Here is an 18,453-nt window from a genome sequence, read left to right as displayed (position 1 = left end):
ATTTATTTATTTAATTTCCCCCCTTTTCTTCATTTTGGTGCATGTGCTTTCACAAGTTTTTGTCTATTGTGGAAAGTCGTTCTGTTTTTAGGCTAGAGAAACTGCATATAATAATGATTGCTGAGGTTTAACGTCCTAAAACCACAATCTGATTATGAGAGACGCCGTAGTGGAGGGCTCCGGAAATTTCGACCACCTGGGAACGTGCACCTAAATCTAAGTACACGGGCTTCAAACATTTTTGCCTCCATTGAAAATGCAGCCGCCGCTGCATTTTCGTACCACGTGCTCAATGTGTAAACTATATATGTGTCGCCTCTTCAATAAACTTCCAGTTGCGAGCGTGCGCCTGCGTCGTCGTTCTCTTCTTTTGTCCCCGTTTTGTAGTGCGCCCCATATTTGAATTTAAGACGTTATTGTGCGTCTATCAGAACGTGGTTGCCACAGCAAGAAGTCAAACATGCAACCTAGAGCTCCACAGCAGAAGAGTGCAGTAACCACGCAGCCACTGAAACAGGGCAGCATATGAAGATGCTGTAGTGAAGAGCTTCGCATTACCTCTGACCTCCGGTTGTGCTCTGACGCACACTTAGCTTAAGCATCTGAGCGTTTCACATTTTTTCTGCATAGACATGCAGCCACCATGGCTGCGAATTGAACCACCAACTTCACACTCAGCAAGACAAAAAAAAAAGCATGTTGAACCACTGCACTCAGTATGCTAAACCTGACTGCCCTATTTACAGCAACTGTTGAGTGTACTAGACCACACTGTCTTCTGAATGATGTCGCTAGCAAGTGCGTAGTAAGGACTGCAAGTGGGTTACCTTGTAATGAACCCTGAGTCCGATGAGCTGAGCAAGGAATGACCTGGAGAAGCGAGCCCTGACTAGCTGCCTGTATCCACTGCCTAGCGAGGACTCGTAAAGGCACTTGCTGACAATGCGGCCCGCGTACTCGTAGTGCTTCAACTTCAAGTGAGCAGGTCTCCGTGGATTTGGGTGAACCTGCGGGTTGTCGGAAATTAGAAATGCTAATGAGGTGCAACGTCACCAACAAATGTCTCACTAGTTGTCCATTTAATTCATCATCACATGCAGAAATGCATTTATCTAGAAGTTCCATCAACAAATTAAGAGCCCTACGATAAATATGGTGGTGCTCAATAGTAAAATGGACAATATGTAAAACGATGTGGTTGGAGTCGAGATTCTAAGTACGACATGTACTACTTAATGGCCAGGGTTTAATTAAGACATTCAAATGCAGATGTACCGTGCCATAAAGTCTTATGTGGCCCATTTTATACAGCTGGAAAGAGAGTTCTATTACACCCAGAACGCAAGCTACATGTCTATTGCAGTTTGAATGTGTAGGACACTGTTTAATGGTGACGCATTCTAGGGTTGCCAAGGCTAGCATGCCAAGCAATCATTAAGACTCGCAAAAAGTTAATTTCCTTTGGAAAAAGAAAAACTGAGGTAAGACAACTGATTGAGTAATCGACAGATTGATCGGGCTGATATGTGTAGGCATACCATAAGGAAAACTGACACAAACAATAAGTATATCTTACAAAATACTCCAACAGAACGCTCCTCCATAAACATGAAACGCAAGCTGAATCCAACCCAACCATAACCTAACCTAGCCTAACCCAATTAATCCCAGGAATCTCATACTGAAACTAGCATAAACCCTCCTTATGTGACAGACAGTTTCGACAATATTTCAAGAGCAATAACTTAGCGCTTGGCCTCTGATGTGTGAAGAGGTCCAACAGGAGAATTATGAACATTTATTTCGACTGTAGGGGAGGAGTTCTTAGTAGAGCTGTGCGAATAGCAAAATTTTGGGTGCGAAGCGAATTCAAATAATAAAGATTGAGTGCGAATCGAATCGAATAATTTCGAATAATTTTCGAATATTTCTCAAACATTTTTCGAATAATTCGAAGTGAAATTACAGAAGAAGTTGCAGAGAATCCCTAAGTATGTTCTTGTGAGATAGCAACATGAAAGTGTTCGTTTTCACTAGGTTGATGAAGCGCTGGTGGGGTCATATTTCATAGTTGTCTTTCTTATCAAGAATGAGGCAATGTAGAGGCCGAATTGTATTTATGTTCATGATTTGGTGCAAACAAAGTGTTGCTGACAACACTTTACACGTGATGGGCAGAGATGCCATTTCCTCAGCCTCTCCTCCTCTTTCAACTGCTGTGGAAGCCCAACTGATGTGGCGGACAAGGGTGTGCTCCCTTCAAGTCCGGAGTTCCAAATCTGCCTCGTAGACGTCGATATATAAGAACATCTGAAATTTTGGATGCTAAAAAGCTTCGGCGTCCGATTTTTTCTTCCTGCCCAAATTTCAGGTCCAACACAACATTAATTGAGCCCCCAACTCTGCCACATCTTTCATCTCCATATTGGAATCAGCGTTTTCTTGAGTTAATACTAGGGGTGTGCGAATATTCGAAATTTCGAATATTTTTCGAATAGTGTTTGCTATTCGATTCGATTCGCACTGAAATTTTACTATTCGAACTATTCGAACTTCCCAAAGACAAATGCAGTCAACGTCCGGTTGAAAGTGACCCCTTCAGATTTTCAATATGCTTCACCTCATTACACCCTCATATTACGGCAAAGCTGCCTTTCAAGCTCCGTTACTGTCGAACTTAGCCAAGAGACAAAGTCCGGTTGGAAGTGGTCCCTAGATTTTCAATATGCTGCACCTCATCACACCCCCGTATTGCGGCAAAACTGCCTTTCAAGCTCCTTTACGGTCGAACTTAGGCAAGAGACAGTCAACGTCCGTTTGGAAGTGGTCCCTAGATTTTCAATATGCTTCACCTTATCACACCCCCGTATTGCGGCAAAGCTGCCTTTCAAACACCGCTACGGTCGCAAATGTATTAACTCAAGAAAACGCTGGTTCCAATATGGAGATGAAAGATTTGGCAGAGTTGGGGGCTAAATTAATGCTGTTTTGGACCTGAAATTTGGCCAGGAAGTCCGAAAAATCGGACGCCAAAGCTTTTTAGCATCCAAAATTTCAGCTGTTCTTATATACTGACGTCTACGAGGCAGATTTGGAACTCCGGACTTGAAGGGAGCACACCCTTGTCTGCCACACCAGTTGGGCTTCCACAGAAGTTGAGAGAGGAGGAGAGGCTGAGGAAATGGCATTTTTGCCCATCACGTGTAAAGTGTTGTCGGCAACACTTTGGTTGCACCAAATCATCTACATAAATAGAATTCGGCCTCTAAATTGCCTCACTCTTGATAAGAAAGACAACTATGAAATATGACCCCACCAGCGCTTCATCAACCTAGCGAAAAGAAACACTTTCATGTTGCTATCTCACAAGAACATACTTAGGGATTCTCTTCAACTTTTCCTGTTTTTCACTTCGAATTATTCGAAAAATGTTTGAGAAATATTCGAAAATTATTCGAAATTATTCGATTCGATTCGCACTCAATCTTTATTATTCGAATTCGCTTCGCACCCAAAATTTTGCTATTCGCACAGCTCTAGTTAATACATTTGCGACCGTAGCGGAGCTTGAAAGGCAGCTTTGCCGCAATACGGGGGTGTGATGAGGTGAAGCATACTGAAAAATCTAGGGACCACTTCCAAACGGACGTTGACTCTCTCTTGGCTAAGTTCGACCGTAACGGACCTTGAAAGGCAGCTTTGCCGCAATACGGGGGTGTGATGAGGTGAAGCATATTGAAAATCTAGGGACTTCCAACCGGACTTTGTGTCTTGGCTAAGTTCGACCGTAACGGAGCTTGAAAGGCAGCTTTGCCGCAATACGAGAGTGTAATGAGGTGAAGCATATTGAAAATCTGAAGGGGTCACTTTCAACCGCACGTTGACTGCATGTGTCTTTGGGAAGTTCGAATAGTTCGAATACTGAAATTTCAGTGCGAATCAAATCGAATAGCAAACACTATTCGAAAAATATTCGAAATTTCGAATATTCGCACACCCCTAGTTCTTAGTGAACACAGTGTTCTGGCCAACTACTCACCAAGCCCTGCTTGTCATTCTTGAACCGGTGAAAGAGCTGGTTTTCAGGGTCGAAGAGTGCAGAGCAGAGGATCTCAAACCACTCTCGACGAAGCCCACCCCAGTCCAAACCTTGGAACATCAAAGGAAGACCGTTTTAGAACCTCTGAACGAGCATCGGCAAACAGAAGAAGAAACTGATATACGACACAATCATTAGACAGACTAAATGAAGACAGTGTCGAAGACAACGAATAGCCAACGTTAGGTTACAGTTAGCCAATATTAGCCAGTGCTGGTAGCAAGCAGGTAAGTCTTGCCACAAATTACGTTTTAAAAATTCTTGTGTGATGGTAGCTTAAAGTGAAATTCAGATACAAGTCAAAGTAGGATGAAACATTATAAAGAACAATGACAAGATTTATGGGAGCGCCAAGAAACTTCAACGTATTTGTTAACACTTTGGATTTTGGTTAAACAGAACTTTCTTCCAAAACATCCACATTCGGAGTTTGAGAGCACGTGGTACGAGGCGTTGGCAACAGTTTATTGGTTGGTTTATGGGGCTTGTCTCAAAGCGATTCAGGCTATCAGATGTGCCGTAGTGGAGGGCTCTGGATAATTTCAACCACCTGGGGTTCCTTAACACGCACTGACATTAATCACACAGTACACAGGCCCCTAGCACTTTGCCTCCATCGGAAAGCGACCACCGCAGCTGGGATCGAACCCACGTCTTTCGGGTCTGCAGCCGAGCTCCATAACCACTGGGTCACCATGGTGGCCGTTCATAAGAGAAACTACCTTGTTCTCCCATAAAGGTTATCTCAAAGCTCTTGCACCAATCGCTCGTACTGAAGTTCTTGGTTGCCTTCATTGACTGCAGTGCGAACAAGAAAGCAAAATATTCAGGGTTCTTTATTGGTAAAGTAACACGGAATGCCTAAGCATAATGCTGAATTCTGACAGCGTGCCAGCTATTGGCCGTGATATCAACCACCTAAGCATCGTGCGAATCGTTGCACAATGAGACGAAGATGTGGTGTTTAGCTGGTGGTGTCTGTATACCCTTGCAATTTTTTTAATAACATTGTGTGAGTGTCGCCCGCAGGTTATGGTAGTTTCTAATATTGGCCAGAAGCAACGAGATCAAGAATACAATGATCAGCTTCACGCCAGTTTTCTGAACACATGATCACACAGATAACGCTGACAGTGTGTATGCATCTTTAAGCAGACAGCGTAGCAGACGGCGTTTGCATTTCAGTGTGCTTTCTGCACCTACACATCGCATAGCAGATCTTGTTACTTCTCGCCTATATTAGGTGCTACCATGTCCTGTGGTCAATGCTCACACGATTATTAAGGAATTGCAAGGGTGTACATACGTGGTAAAAAGAAAAACGTGTCAAGCACTTTTACACAATATCTTGCATACGAGAAATTCTTAAGGGTGTTCCATTAACCGTACAAAGCTTACATTACATTAAGTAATGGCACTGTGACGGGCTTCAAATATAACACCTGCAAAGAAAAATAAAGAATTGCAAAATGACCGTAATAATTGAAAGCCATAATAACAGCTGTATGCCAAAGTTAATTGTAAAATTTAGGGTATAAAACTCCTTCAATCAGAGGTATGTAACAGTAATGGGTTTCCTACTATCATCACTACCTTTCTCGCATGAACTGCCCCTACTAAAAGTAAAGTGACTAATTGCACTCTGCAGAGAACCAACCATGTGGTACCCTCAGTGGGGTAACAACTTGCAAACAAAACTGAACTAGAATGTTTATGAATGATTTATTATATAATGCTCAAAGTCATTTGGACTCTGGGAATTTCAAGCTTAAGCTTGCACAGACATTGTATGGTCCTACATCTTTTTCTTGTGCTCATCCTATGTTTATGTTCTACCTTTGGAAAAATGGTGTCATTTCACTCTCGTCCAAGAAAGATTGCAAATGCAACAGACGACTTACGGAGTCCAGAATCTTGTCTCGCGACACCTTCAGCTGGAGCTTATCGTGGTAGTGCTTCTGGTGCAGTTTCCGCACTTCGTAGTGGAAAAACTCCAGCTTGTCTTTGAAGGTCTCCGATCCACCTGTTTTGCGAAACACTCTGTCAAACCGATGCTACCATCACTATCATTAATGAAAACGATACGAGGCAGGGTTCCTACAAACACTCCTTAGAGACTATGCAATGACAACACAGTACAGGGGGCGGGGCAGCACTAGCTCTCCATATTATCATTTTTATTCTTGATAATGTAATTTCCATCCTAGACAATGCTATCAGATGCTTCGTATTACAGTCCAACCCGCATATGTCGAACTCGCTGAAAAACGGGAACCAGAATTAGTTCGATATATCGTATAATTCTACATAAAACTTTTAAAGAATTTTCCGTATTTTCTATACGAATTTCGGTGGGCAAGTTGGCTTCGCAGAACTGCTTCACAAAAATGCAAGGAAGGCGGCTCAGGGCAACATAGAGGGATTTTTTTGTTTTGGTTCTTATTTTGGCACGGTTTGTTGTTGGCGGTGGTGGTAATACGCAGGGGCGGGTTGGAGGTGAGAAAATGTAGTATCGATACGGCCCTCCCAATCACACCGCTTACTCTCGCAAGTGCATGCAGGCAAGTCTCCTTCTGTGAGGAAAAGCCAACTTCTCGTGAGGGAAGGCCAATTTCCTCGGCGTTTCTCACTGCCCAATGTTCGATATATCAAGTGTTATGGCTATTTTTGTTTGACATAGCCATAAATTGTCCTATGCATTGACATTAAAGCATTGTTGTGCTCGAAAATAATTCAATATAAAAGATAATTTGATTTAGCCAAGTTAGATGTAAGCATAGACCGCTTATAACGTAAGTCGCCGGAGTCGCGAATATCCGCACTATAACCAAAACAACATTTTTGAAAGGTTGCACGTGTGCAAAACATGACCAACGGGTAGGCGCGCGATTCCGACTATTGAGGCATGCGACTGGGACGTAAGTTTGCGTGTGCTTACATTTGGAAATGTTGAACGGTTAGCGTCCGCGGACCTGCAGTGGCGATATAACGAACGCGGAAAAAAAAATGCGCCGTCACGGGAAGTCGCCGCGGTAACACACTGCGCGTGCGCGATGTCGAAAACAGTGGCGACCACAAACCACCACTCGAGTGTTTCACACGCACGCCCGCGTTTTCGTTAAAGATGTAAATCACCCCTTCTAAATGCAACAACTGCAAAATGTTTGACTCGGCACCAAACCGCAACTTCTGTAGTCCGCGGCCGCCGACATGGCAGCTAGCGCTTGTTAGGCCTAGCGTGCGCGTTGCAACTTGGCATGCCGTCGCTAGAAGCTAGCCCTAGATGACACGGAGATCGGGCGTAGAAGAGATCGCACTCGCGAGCTAAACCGAGGGCATCACGCGTGAAACGCAGTTTCGGTTCACGGTCGGGAGAACAGCCGCGGCAACTATCCAGAAAAAGCCTTTCAAGCTTGTAAGGCCGCCTGTTGGTGGCAAAGGCGAAAGCTCAATCGCGTCTCAAAGCATTGTTACTTGCGGGGGAATCGAGGTTGCACGCGCGATATCTGCGCTCTACGACGAAGCAACTATTTTCCCGACGGAGACAAACAGCGGTAACGCGCTCTTGATGCGGACGCGGGCGCCCGCATAGCGGAGCGCGCATGTCAAGCGACCAGGGCAAAGCGCGCATGTCAAGGGGGGAAAGGCTTCTCCATCGGCCACCGCAACCGCTTCCCCTCCTCACACCCCGCACCCACGCGCGCCGGGCTGCTGCCTCCCACCGCTATAACTTTTTTTTTTCTTCCCCCGCTCCTTGTTCGTTCGTTCGGCGTCCCCTCCTACTTCGTAATGCCGTCGCCGCTCTCTGCCCCGCCGGCGCATCTCCGCTGAGAAGCACGCTCGCTCCCTCGCACCTCTGAGAGCGTTCCGGCAGCCGCATTGTAACCGGTCTTTCATCTCGGGGGACTGCACAATAAGCGGTATGCGTATACATGGAGTTCTATGGGAGGGTAAACGGGAGTCATAAAAAACCGCCTTATAACCGGTACTGCACTGTAAGCGGTTACGTTATAAGTGGTCTGAGCTTAGTTGGGCTCGACTGTAGCGCTAAATCAGGCTACCTCACCATCAGAAAACATTAACTTAGCTGTTTCTAGTGACTTGTCTCGCTATCTCTCTCTCTCTTTCTTTTTCTTAAGTGCCGTCATTAAAACTGTCTTCTTCGGGCAGCAAATGCAGTCGTACTGACCGATATTCTTAAGCAGGAACTGAGTGAAGGTGGCCGCGATGACGTCCCGTTCCTCACAGACCATTTCGATTTGCGGCTGGCAGCCATCGTCCACGACCAGCACGGGCTCTCCTTCGTGGTTGTTGCTTCCTTTGAATTGAAACTGTGATCGAGAAAGTGCGGACGTGCAAGTTCTCGTCAGAATTTCGAAGTTTCGTGCATTGTAGAACATGCTACACAGGGTGCAACATGAGGAGGGTCATGTGTGAACAAATAAATTTAAGCGTTAAATTCTTATGATGAAGAGGAGGAGGGAACGTCAACAAATAAGAAGACGGCGAAGAAGCGTCTACACAGCCTGACAAATCACCTGGCTGTCTCCCGTCAATCGTAAATACATAGTAGTTTGTGTAAACACTCTCTGAGTGGCTTTATACTTGTGAGATCTTGCTGGGACTGCTGAGTAGCAGTAGCCGATGATGCGGCTGCCTGTGCCAACGCGGAGCCGTCCACAGGAGGCACGGTGGCAGATAGGTACCAACCACTTCCACCAAATTGCCACGGGTATAAAACTATTTAAAGGATGTATTTGCAGAAACTATTTACAATTGTTACAAAGATGGCCAGGAGCCCAGCTAGCCCTACATCGATGTTTCATTGTCTTGTCAGTCGCGAGGACATCCTCTTTTTTTTTTTTTGTCTTTACAATAGCAAGGAAGTCCAAATAACTCCGCTAAGAGCGAAGTACTCCCGCCATAAACTAACACGCAAGCTTTTTGAGACCATTATAATCGGGAAACGGTGCAAAGGAAATTAATAAGATTTAACGGTAACGGAAAACACTACGCAGGGTGTGGTGAAAAACATGTTAAATTTAGTTATGTCTATAATTCGTTATGTCTCATAATTTTGTTATGTATAATAATTTCATTATATCGAGGTGTTGCATGGATCAAAAGACAGAGAGGAGTGAGAAAACAAAGTTAATCAACTTACTTTTGTGCTAGGGCAGAGTCGGAATGTGATGAGCCTCTTTGGAATAATCCTGAGCACGTATTCCTTAATTGTGAGTTGCTATGGAAAGCAAACAAAGAGTCTCTTTAAAATGTGGGTTAGTAAGTTAACAAACACTTGCTGTTCTGACAAAGAAAGGCTTAGAATGCAATTAATGAAAAGAAATACTTAGAAAACAAAACAAATTATTTGTGGCAGATTTCCCAAAGGGAAACCGTCATAGTGTGCAAAGCAATTAATGCACAATGAGGAATGCATTACACATGTATGGTACATGTATTGTTTTGCTACATTGTCATAAAACTGACATTAGCTGTGCTGGCATTATGCATTTAGTACAACAGGCTTCTCAGACATTATACGCTTTCCTTAAAAATGATTTAATGTTCTATTGTATATTTAGTTGTGATGAGATTTGTATGCTATTTGTATGCCTTACAATTTTTTTATGCTAATCAATACCCTATTCCTGAAACCCCAGCTTGCTTCCCACATAATGTTTTGAATTACAGGACAAGATCAACGTTGAAGGTGGCAAGATTTTCAGACCATGTGGCTCACCTTTGGTGAGATGTAGACAAACACCTTCTTGGGCTTGCTCAGCTTCTCACAGTTCATGGCTATCAGCTTGGCTTCGTACCAAATGTTGTGGCTTTTCTTGGCAACGTTTTTCCTGACCAAAGCTGCGTCGCTTTCTGCGTAATTGACCAAAGGAAAAGAAAAAGAATTACAACAGCAGTTCTCCTGTGTAAATGAGTACAAACACAAAGCAATTTTCACAAGCGCATTGTTAATTTGATCTCGATGGAGCAGTGCACTCAAACCAGAGACGGTTTTACACACGCATGACAAAAAAAAGCACCCAAGCGCTTGAGTGTCTGTGTCTTTTTTCATGTGTTCGTGAATACTATGTCTTTTGTTTAAGTATCACGCCTCACCAACTAGCCCAACAGTAGATATTAAATATATCTTAAATGTGTTTTGAAAACTGTTTGACATTATAAGAATACTAAAAGGATAGTATTTTACCCTATAAACAACTTTGCTCAAACATCACAGAAGTGTTGCTCAGCAGATATGATGTTTTATAAAATAATGATTAATTATTTATTGATCGTTTCATAATTATTAATAACATAACCATTATGAGAGAAAATAAATAATTTTCTCTCAGTTTCTTGCTCCAGAAATATAGTAGATAGTAATGTTCGACTAACTGCATATAATGTAGTGTTCGAAAAACTAAACCTGCAGGGTTTTTTTTGTTTTTTTTTTCAATACCATCTCTTCTAACACAATGCCATTACAAAATCACATCTTTGTTTATGGCACCTCCGAAAATACAGAAGTCTACATCTTTTATTAAGCTTCATTAAAAAATGCCGCAGGTTGTACAGTAGAAGCCCATTCATATGTTTCTGAAAAAAAAAAAAAAGACTCAGGAAAAACTTACTATACGAAAAAACGTACAATTCAAATACACTAAAACATCGCGCAGTTTCGCTTGATAACAGTATCGCAAAAGTTGGCACCGGGGGAGCATATGAAACAGAAACGTATCGACGAGGTTCTATTTTCTTCTTTTTGTGTCTTACGAAGTATACGCAGTCACTTTAAAACTGCGACACTGCCAACAACGTCGTGCGACACTCACTTGAAAGCACAATGACATGGAAGTCTCCATTGCTGAGGCTGGTGCCTCGGTACGAGACGTTGACCTGGTAGCAGCCAACCTTGTCGAGTGTAAGCACTAGTGCGATTCTCGAGTTTTCCGGATGGCTCTCCCAGTGGTAGCAGGATGTGACTGGTCTGTTGGAGCTGACCTGAACGTTCCAAACATTAAAAAAATTTGAAGGGGGTATAACCACCTCGCTTCTGTATCAGCGAAGAAACTCGAATAAAAATGCTACTTCTCACACCCGGTGGTTATCTAAAAAGTAGGTCATTCTCTAAAGAAGGCCGTTATCTAAAAAGTAGGCATTATATACTATCAGTATCAATGCAACATGAAGTGCTCGTATTACTTCAAGATTAAATTAAGAAAGCAAAGAACACGAAACATACTGCAGCATCTAGCATACAACACAAGATAAGGATGGGATGAAAACGGACAAAGACAAATGCTATTGTTTCACGTTGTGCACAGGATGCTGAAAATGGATACGAACCTGCCCAAACTTACGTTATCTCAAAAAACATATTTGTGCAGTCGGCATCCTCTGGTCAAAGTTGCTCGATATCAGAGAACTACCTAGCCCGATATATAACACGCAATACTGCGAGATAAAACTAGTAATTCTTTCGAGAGAGTGGTGAAACAAAGAAATGCGAAACGCAATTACCTCGATGATGTCGACGCTGTACTCGTCGCTGGGGTCGGTGGTGGTGTCCACAAGGCACGCATTGTTGTACTTGTCCCTAGGCTCTAGGAACAGGTGGTGCGGTTCGTCCTGGGTGCATACCACGGTGCAGCTGTGGTGGATGAACCCCGTCTTCTGAGGGTCCGGCCGGCCTGATGTTGCGTGAAGAACAAAATAAAAGTGTTTCCGCCATGCATTCGGCTTATTGACTCAATAAGGGATTCATTAAGCGAGTAACTAAATATTTATTAGGCAAAAGTATTTGTTAACACGTCATTTATCAATTAATTAATAATTAATTAGGTTCCTAATTTACCAACAAGCTTCTGCCATAAAATTAACTGAACCCAATAGACAATTAGGCCAGGGAAGGCATGGGCGCCATTAATTGTTGCCTTTTAACTCTAGTGTAGTAATAAGGACAAAAATTGGAATGAATTAAAGTGGACGAAACATCACCTTTTCCGTTGGTAGGCACAGAACCCACATCCTTCAAAAAGATGAACTTAATAGATGAGTGGCTTTATAGATTAACCCACTCATTAGCGATTAGTTAATCAAATAAGTGACTGGTTAAATGGTTAACTTGATTAAGTGACAAATTAAATATGTTGATTACTTATTTATTTTACATACCCTAAAAAAAGAAACACTCAAGTGAAACATTAAATGAGTTTAGACAGATAAATTGTTACATAACTCTATTGTCATTAAGTCTGCAATCATACATTAATTATTAGAAGAGGAAATGATGGCCGAAGCATCATGTTTGAATTTCACTGCAAAAATTCAGCACGTTATTGGCAGTGTGAGGTCGCGAATTTCAAGCTCTTTTTTGTGCATTATGGTCACACTGGTTTCATGAAATTTTCTTAAACTTGCTATGTTAAGACTTTGTGTCCCTTAGAACACAACATAAATAATTTTTAGCGAAGAACGATCATGTGGGCACAAGCAGACACCGTCAAAATCTATGACATCACGGTAAGCCGATGCGGGAACTTCAGGGCGGTGCAGCCAAGTGTATTTTCTTTTTGTGCATTTTCTCAATTACCTATTATCTTCTCGCATCAAGAGTGGTGCTTTCCGTATTGTGAAATTATAGTTCACTAATACGTGAAAAATAGTTTTTTTTCTTTAGTGTCCCTTTAAAGCATCCAGATTGTTCCAAAAAAATCACAGCATATCCACGGAGTGAATGATGATGAGTGGGCGAAGCTGCGGAGGTTCATCGGTAAACCGTGAATCTTTCGTGAATTCTGCCCAGTATGTCATCACCGACGTGAGATCGGGCGCGTTTATACTAAAGGTTCGATGAGTTATGACGACTTGCAGCTCACTTTAATTTTACATGTACGCTGTGAATTTTCATTGTTTAGAAAACCATTGCTTTAGAAAACATCTGGCGTCTTTCGTTAAGCAGCTGGCGTCTTTTCGTTTTGCTTTAGAAACATATGGCGTTCTTCCGTTTTGCTTTTACAAAACATCTGGCGTCTTTCATTGGTTTATTTCATCAATCAACGGCGTTTTGAACAAAATTTTTATTGTTTAATCACGCACAGGAGAAATCTCACCAGGCACTACCTTGGAGGTAAACAATGGCTGCTAATGGGAATGAGAGACAGAAGAAGTCGGCTTTTAGCTACCGCTGCGAATTTTTTATTGTTCAACAACGCACAGGAAAAATCTCCCACCGGCACCACCTTGGAGGTCAAAGCGTAAGACTGGTTACGCACTACGACTACGACTACGAGGGACGAACGGGTGCCGCCTTAAAGGGCCCCTCACCAGGTTTGACAATTTTGAGCTGACGAGCGCAATGCATACACTGGGCGTTCACGATCACGTCTGCCAAAATTTCCAATGCTACGCGCCGCAGAAATGGGTCAAATTTCAATGTGAACGCTGCTTGCCCTTCTTCTCGCGGGCGCGCGCTTTAGAGAATGAGGGGATGACGTACATGAGAAAATGGCCCTACGTAGATGGTAGTGCTGTGACGTCGCTCCTCTACGTAGACGACTGTGCTCTGACGTCGCCAACAGTAGCACGTGGCACTGCCATAATTATTTGACACGACATGTGTAGTTTGTGCAATTTGTTGCTTGAATAGAATAATAAAACTTGAGAGAAATAATGAGACACACAAAGGGAATGTGTGCGTCTTTTTCATTTTTTTTTTCGTGAATTGCAGCGAGATGCGGGGCTGATGTGCCTCCCTTTCACATGCGTTCGTCTCCCCGCGGTCAGCGCATCGAGCAGACGCGAGCCCTGGAAACGAAAGTAATGTTCTGGCGCGTTCGAGCACTCATTATGCTCATTTATTCTACCGCGTCCAAGTAAACGTTAATGCGCCACTGGCTCATGATACCGCCACTCTCGTGCCCGTACAAATCTCTCAACTTGCATGCCCGTCCCGCAGAAACAGGCAGTACACCACAGAGAACGCCGACAAAACGCCCATGGCCGCTACATAAAAAAAAGGTAGCGGCCGTGCAACGCCGCTCGCGTGCTCGGGCTGGCTCGGGCACGTCATGCGCACGTGACCATGCATGCGCATGACGTGTTCATGCGTATGTGTCAAGTGAAGAGGGTAGGGAAGGGATTTGGCTTGCTAAGGCTACACGGGGCGAGTGGCAAGGGTTTGAAACTCGCCTCCTTGCATCATGGTTTCGCGCCGCTACAAATTATTGTTTTTCTCAGCTCGTAATGAACCGATTTGAAAAATTCTTGTGGTATACTGCTCTTCATTCGGCACACAACAACTTCCAGCGTCTAACTAAAATTTGCTATGTGGCCTGGTGAGGGGCCCTTTAAGGAGCTTCGCCCCTAAAAAGAACTACAGGTCAAAGAACAGGCTAACCAGGAAGGAAGTTCTTGACAAATGGTGAGCCCCGCACGTGCACCATGCCAATGAGGACCGATACATGGCAGAGACCGGCGCGGCGCACCGTGAACTGGACTCGCGCCTGATTGGCCAGGTTCGGATCCGTGCCACCCAGCTCGACGCTGCACGCCACCTTGTGTGCGCCATTGCCGGCTACGATTTCGACTAGCAGTGGATCCTCATCGCAAATTGGATAGCTGCGCCCATTGCGCTGGAAGAACTGCAAGAACCGGAAAGTATGGTGCATCAGGATTGCAAATTAAAGAAAATGGTTCTTCAGAAACCATAGCGCAATAAAGAACACTGAACAAGAAAGAGACAAGGACAAGCGCTTGTCTGTTTCTTTCTTGTCCCGTGTTCTTTATTGCGCTATGGTTTCTGAAAAACGATGAACAACCAACACGCCCAAATGTTCTCCCTTCCAAAAGAAAACGGGACAGAAAAATTCTTCATCTACAAACAAACTTAGCACATGGGAAATTGTCTGCATTTAACAAAAAAATGAAGAACAATAACACAGGAACATTATCTGATGCAAAAGTTCTGTACATGGGAACAATCTGCCATTTGTCCCTAGTGTTTTCAATGTCTTACCCAGTGTTTTACCTCTAATTCAAAAGTCTTCAATCACTGCTTAACAACGTTTACTAAACTGCCTCTGTCACGTGTCATGTGTGTGACACAGGGGCAGTGCAATAAGGATCATTATCATCGTCACCAGTCTGACTAAGTCCATTGCAGAACTTAGTCAGACTGGCCTTCCAATGTTCTGCAACTGACCCTGTCCTGTGGTTGCTGTGGCCACCTTAATGCCACAGACTTCTTAACCTCATCTGCCCACCTAACTTTTTGCCTCCCCCTGGCATGCTTGCCTTCTCATCGAATCCAGCCGGTTACTCTTAATTACCAGTGGTTACCTTGGCTTCTCACTACATTTGCTGCCCGTGCCAATTCCTTCTTGATTTTGACTAAGTTGTCCTTAAGTTGACTAAAAGTTTGCTAATACTGGCTTATCTGCTGTTACGACATAAACACTGTGCTCATTCAATCTCTTCATTCAACACCGGCTTCATGCGTGCTGTACTACAGTTAATTGTGTATAGTACCGAGTGCAACTGTGAGCTATCCCTTTATACTATTGTAACAGGCAATATGGCATAAGATTACCGAAGGCAACGCTATCCGTTATCTTGGCTTCTCACTACAGGCCCCACCCATTTATTCTTATTGATTTCAACTAAGATGTCATTAGTGCGCACAATAAGCAGTCAGCTCTAATGGTGCAGATTGTGGCCACGGACCTTGATGAAGAAGGTGAGTGTGTTGCCGACAACCTGCGGCTCCTTCCAGTCAAACTCGACCTTACAGTTGGCCGGCGAGAGGTACTTCCCGGTGAGGTAGCTGAGAAAGCCGAGCTTCGCGGCGGCCGCAGCCGATTGGTCACACAGCAGCCCTGCGGGCGCCAGCATCAGGGAGACCGCGCCCACCAGCACAGAAGCCACCAGGGACACGCCCAGCACAGCCCCTGCAGTGGCAGCACAGAGGTTGTGGTGGCATGACGGGTGTTCTTACGTGACAAGCACTTGATGACATCGCAAAGTATTCGGGTGTCACACTTAACAGTGATCGCGGCCGTACCACATACAACGTGTCAAATACAAAAGTGAATAGACTTGTCACACATGCCATGACACACCTAACAATTTTGTGCTTGTCACATATATGTGTGCCAGACTTTAAATGTGATGACATCTGTCACATATTATATGGTGATTCACAATTAGCAGTGCTTACATCTACACACAATACGTCCAGGTGAACTGTTCGGGTCATGAACAACCAATTTGTAGCGCAGACGAAGCACACAGATGAAAGGAGAAGCCACACAAAGAAAAACACCCATAGCAGGTGCATTTGTTTGCATCCTTTCTTTTGTCCGTGTACCTTGTTCATGACACAACACCAACAAGCCCCTATTGCCACACATGTTGACATAAGCTTCAGTCTCTTATATGTATATTGAGTGACAAGAACTATGGTTGGCCACAATCTAAGAATGAATGTAAGCTCCACCCACAGCTGTCGCTGACCCACCCAGAGAAAATGTCTGTAGGTGCCCCATCCAATTGCATTTGCTCATTTGTGTGACGTCAAGCAGTCAAGCACGGTATATGTGTTTCAGGTCGGTGGTTTCCTTATACAGACATGTGTTCGTGTCGCTGGTTTTCAGTCGAAAACTTGAACTTCTTGGCAAACTTCAGCAAAGATTCCGATGTCACCGCTCGGGGAAATGCAACATTTCAAGTAGGAAGGACAAACTTTTAATTATTAGTGTGCGTAGTATTTAGATTAGCAGTGAAAAAGTATTTATGGTTGCAACTGAAACCACCTAGCACAACTCTCTTGCACAGATGAATGGCAGGCGAGCTGCCATTCGAGCTGGAGATGAAGCTTCTACTCATTCTTAGGTTGTAACTGACTGTACATTGCAGAATTTGTACCCATAGTTGCCATATATGGCTATGAGAGGGAACATTTGTGGTTAGGTTTGTGTCATTTAAGTAACAATATTTCGTGAGTCTTCAACAAAAGTCCAGCCTAAATAAAACTATCATTTTAATTTGTTGTTGGGATGCACATATTACTGCTACTCAATTCTGCAAAATCTTAATAAAAACTCACAATGAGGTTAACGAAGGTATAGGGAATGTTATTTGTAGTGTTTTAACTGTACTGTAGTAATTGTGATGTAAATGAGAAGAGTTTAAACTGGACGAAAAGACAACTTGCCGCTGGCAGGAACCAAACGTGCAACCATCAGATAACATTCTCTACTAATTGACCTACAGCAGCGGTCATCCTCCCGTCCACTTTATCGGGTATTTCTGTGCATACAGACCTGGGAGTGTTAGTTAGTGCCGCTCATAGCCATGAAGGTGAGTGGAACACTCTTTTTTTGCCAGCTGGCATCACATAGTTTGTGTTCTTTTTATGAGCTGACAGGTGACCAGTAAACTCTTGCATACTATCTGAAGGCATCAAGTACGCTGGAATGAGACCATCGCTACGAATGATTAGAAGAAAGAGAATTCCCCTTCTTTCGTTTGTTCAATTATGAAAGGAAACATGTGAACTAAACAGGAGCGCAGTTTTCTTAGATGGGTGTTTCGAGCGATCGATGATAGCGCATGCGGCTAACACGCTCGCACTCACCAAAGGCCCATGTCTTTTGTTGTTGCTCGAGGAGGATGCGCTCCCAGATGAGGTCTGTCACCGCCCCGAGCTCCACAGGACTGCTCGGCAGCTGTTTCACGGCGTGCACCACTTCGGAACTCCAGCCGTGCTTCCTGCTCTTGGCGTCGCTGAGCACCTGCTGCGCCAGCTGCTCGAGGCTCTCAATCGCAAAAGGAATCTCGCTGATCTTCCTGAAATTGCAAGAAAAGAAAGAAATTTCAATGCTATTGCAAGAAACACAAAAACGTAATACGCCAGCGTAGTGATGGTCATATGCACAACTAGTAAGAAAGGGCACCTGTTTCATCTTCAAAGGTGCGCTTAGTGAACACAAATGACACAAACGAAAAAGTACAGGACATAAGGCAACAGGACATAAGGCGTTTGTGTCGTTTGTGTTCACTAAGCGCACCTTTGAAGATGAATCAACACCAACTAGCCCACCTTATAGCTCTTCTCAAGGGCACCTGCAGCAGTGAGAGGCAGTATCCTGGTGCGGCCTATTGTAGGGGCAAAGACACACACGCAGGTACAGATTCATTAACGTGCACGGCACAGTGCGCGCAATCACGCAGCAAAAAAAAAAAAAAAAAAATTCTATGTTAATTTTTAAATAAAAGATACCTAAAAGTTTCTATGAACGCACATATACTATCATTTTATTAATTTAAATATACCTTACAGGACCTTAGAG

At 43.7% G+C, this 18,453-nt stretch overlaps 1 protein-coding gene across 1 annotated transcript in view; it reads right to left on the bottom strand.

Moving 5' to 3' along the window:
• Window positions 1-17,942, bottom strand: part of LOC119373777 (apoptosis-resistant E3 ubiquitin protein ligase 1) — a 29,043-nt gene extending 11,101 nt beyond the window's left edge. Inside the window, exons 1-12 of the mRNA XM_049411007.1 lie at window positions 17,739-17,942; window positions 15,827-16,050; window positions 14,502-14,745; window positions 11,624-11,793; window positions 10,936-11,104; window positions 9,843-9,976; window positions 9,264-9,341; window positions 8,289-8,430; window positions 6,001-6,122; window positions 4,822-4,897; window positions 4,040-4,149; window positions 828-1,007 (exon numbers count right to left, since the gene is read on the bottom strand). Of these exons, the coding sequence (XP_049266964.1) occupies window positions 828-1,007; window positions 4,040-4,149; window positions 4,822-4,897; window positions 6,001-6,122; window positions 8,289-8,430; window positions 9,264-9,341; window positions 9,843-9,976; window positions 10,936-11,104; window positions 11,624-11,793; window positions 14,502-14,745; window positions 15,827-15,994 (1,593 nt within the window). The 5' untranslated portion in view covers window positions 15,995-16,050; window positions 17,739-17,942. The remainder of the gene's footprint in view (window positions 1-827; window positions 1,008-4,039; window positions 4,150-4,821; window positions 4,898-6,000; window positions 6,123-8,288; window positions 8,431-9,263; window positions 9,342-9,842; window positions 9,977-10,935; window positions 11,105-11,623; window positions 11,794-14,501; window positions 14,746-15,826; window positions 16,051-17,738) is intronic.
• Between the last annotated feature and the right edge of the window lie 511 nt (window positions 17,943-18,453).

The sequence above is a fragment of the Rhipicephalus sanguineus genome, chromosome 11, assembly GCF_013339695.2.
Source record: "Rhipicephalus sanguineus isolate Rsan-2018 chromosome 11, BIME_Rsan_1.4, whole genome shotgun sequence".
In the NCBI taxonomy this organism is placed as follows: domain Eukaryota; kingdom Metazoa; phylum Arthropoda; class Arachnida; order Ixodida; family Ixodidae; genus Rhipicephalus; species Rhipicephalus sanguineus.
This window is presented reverse-complemented; position numbering and strand designations above follow the sequence as displayed.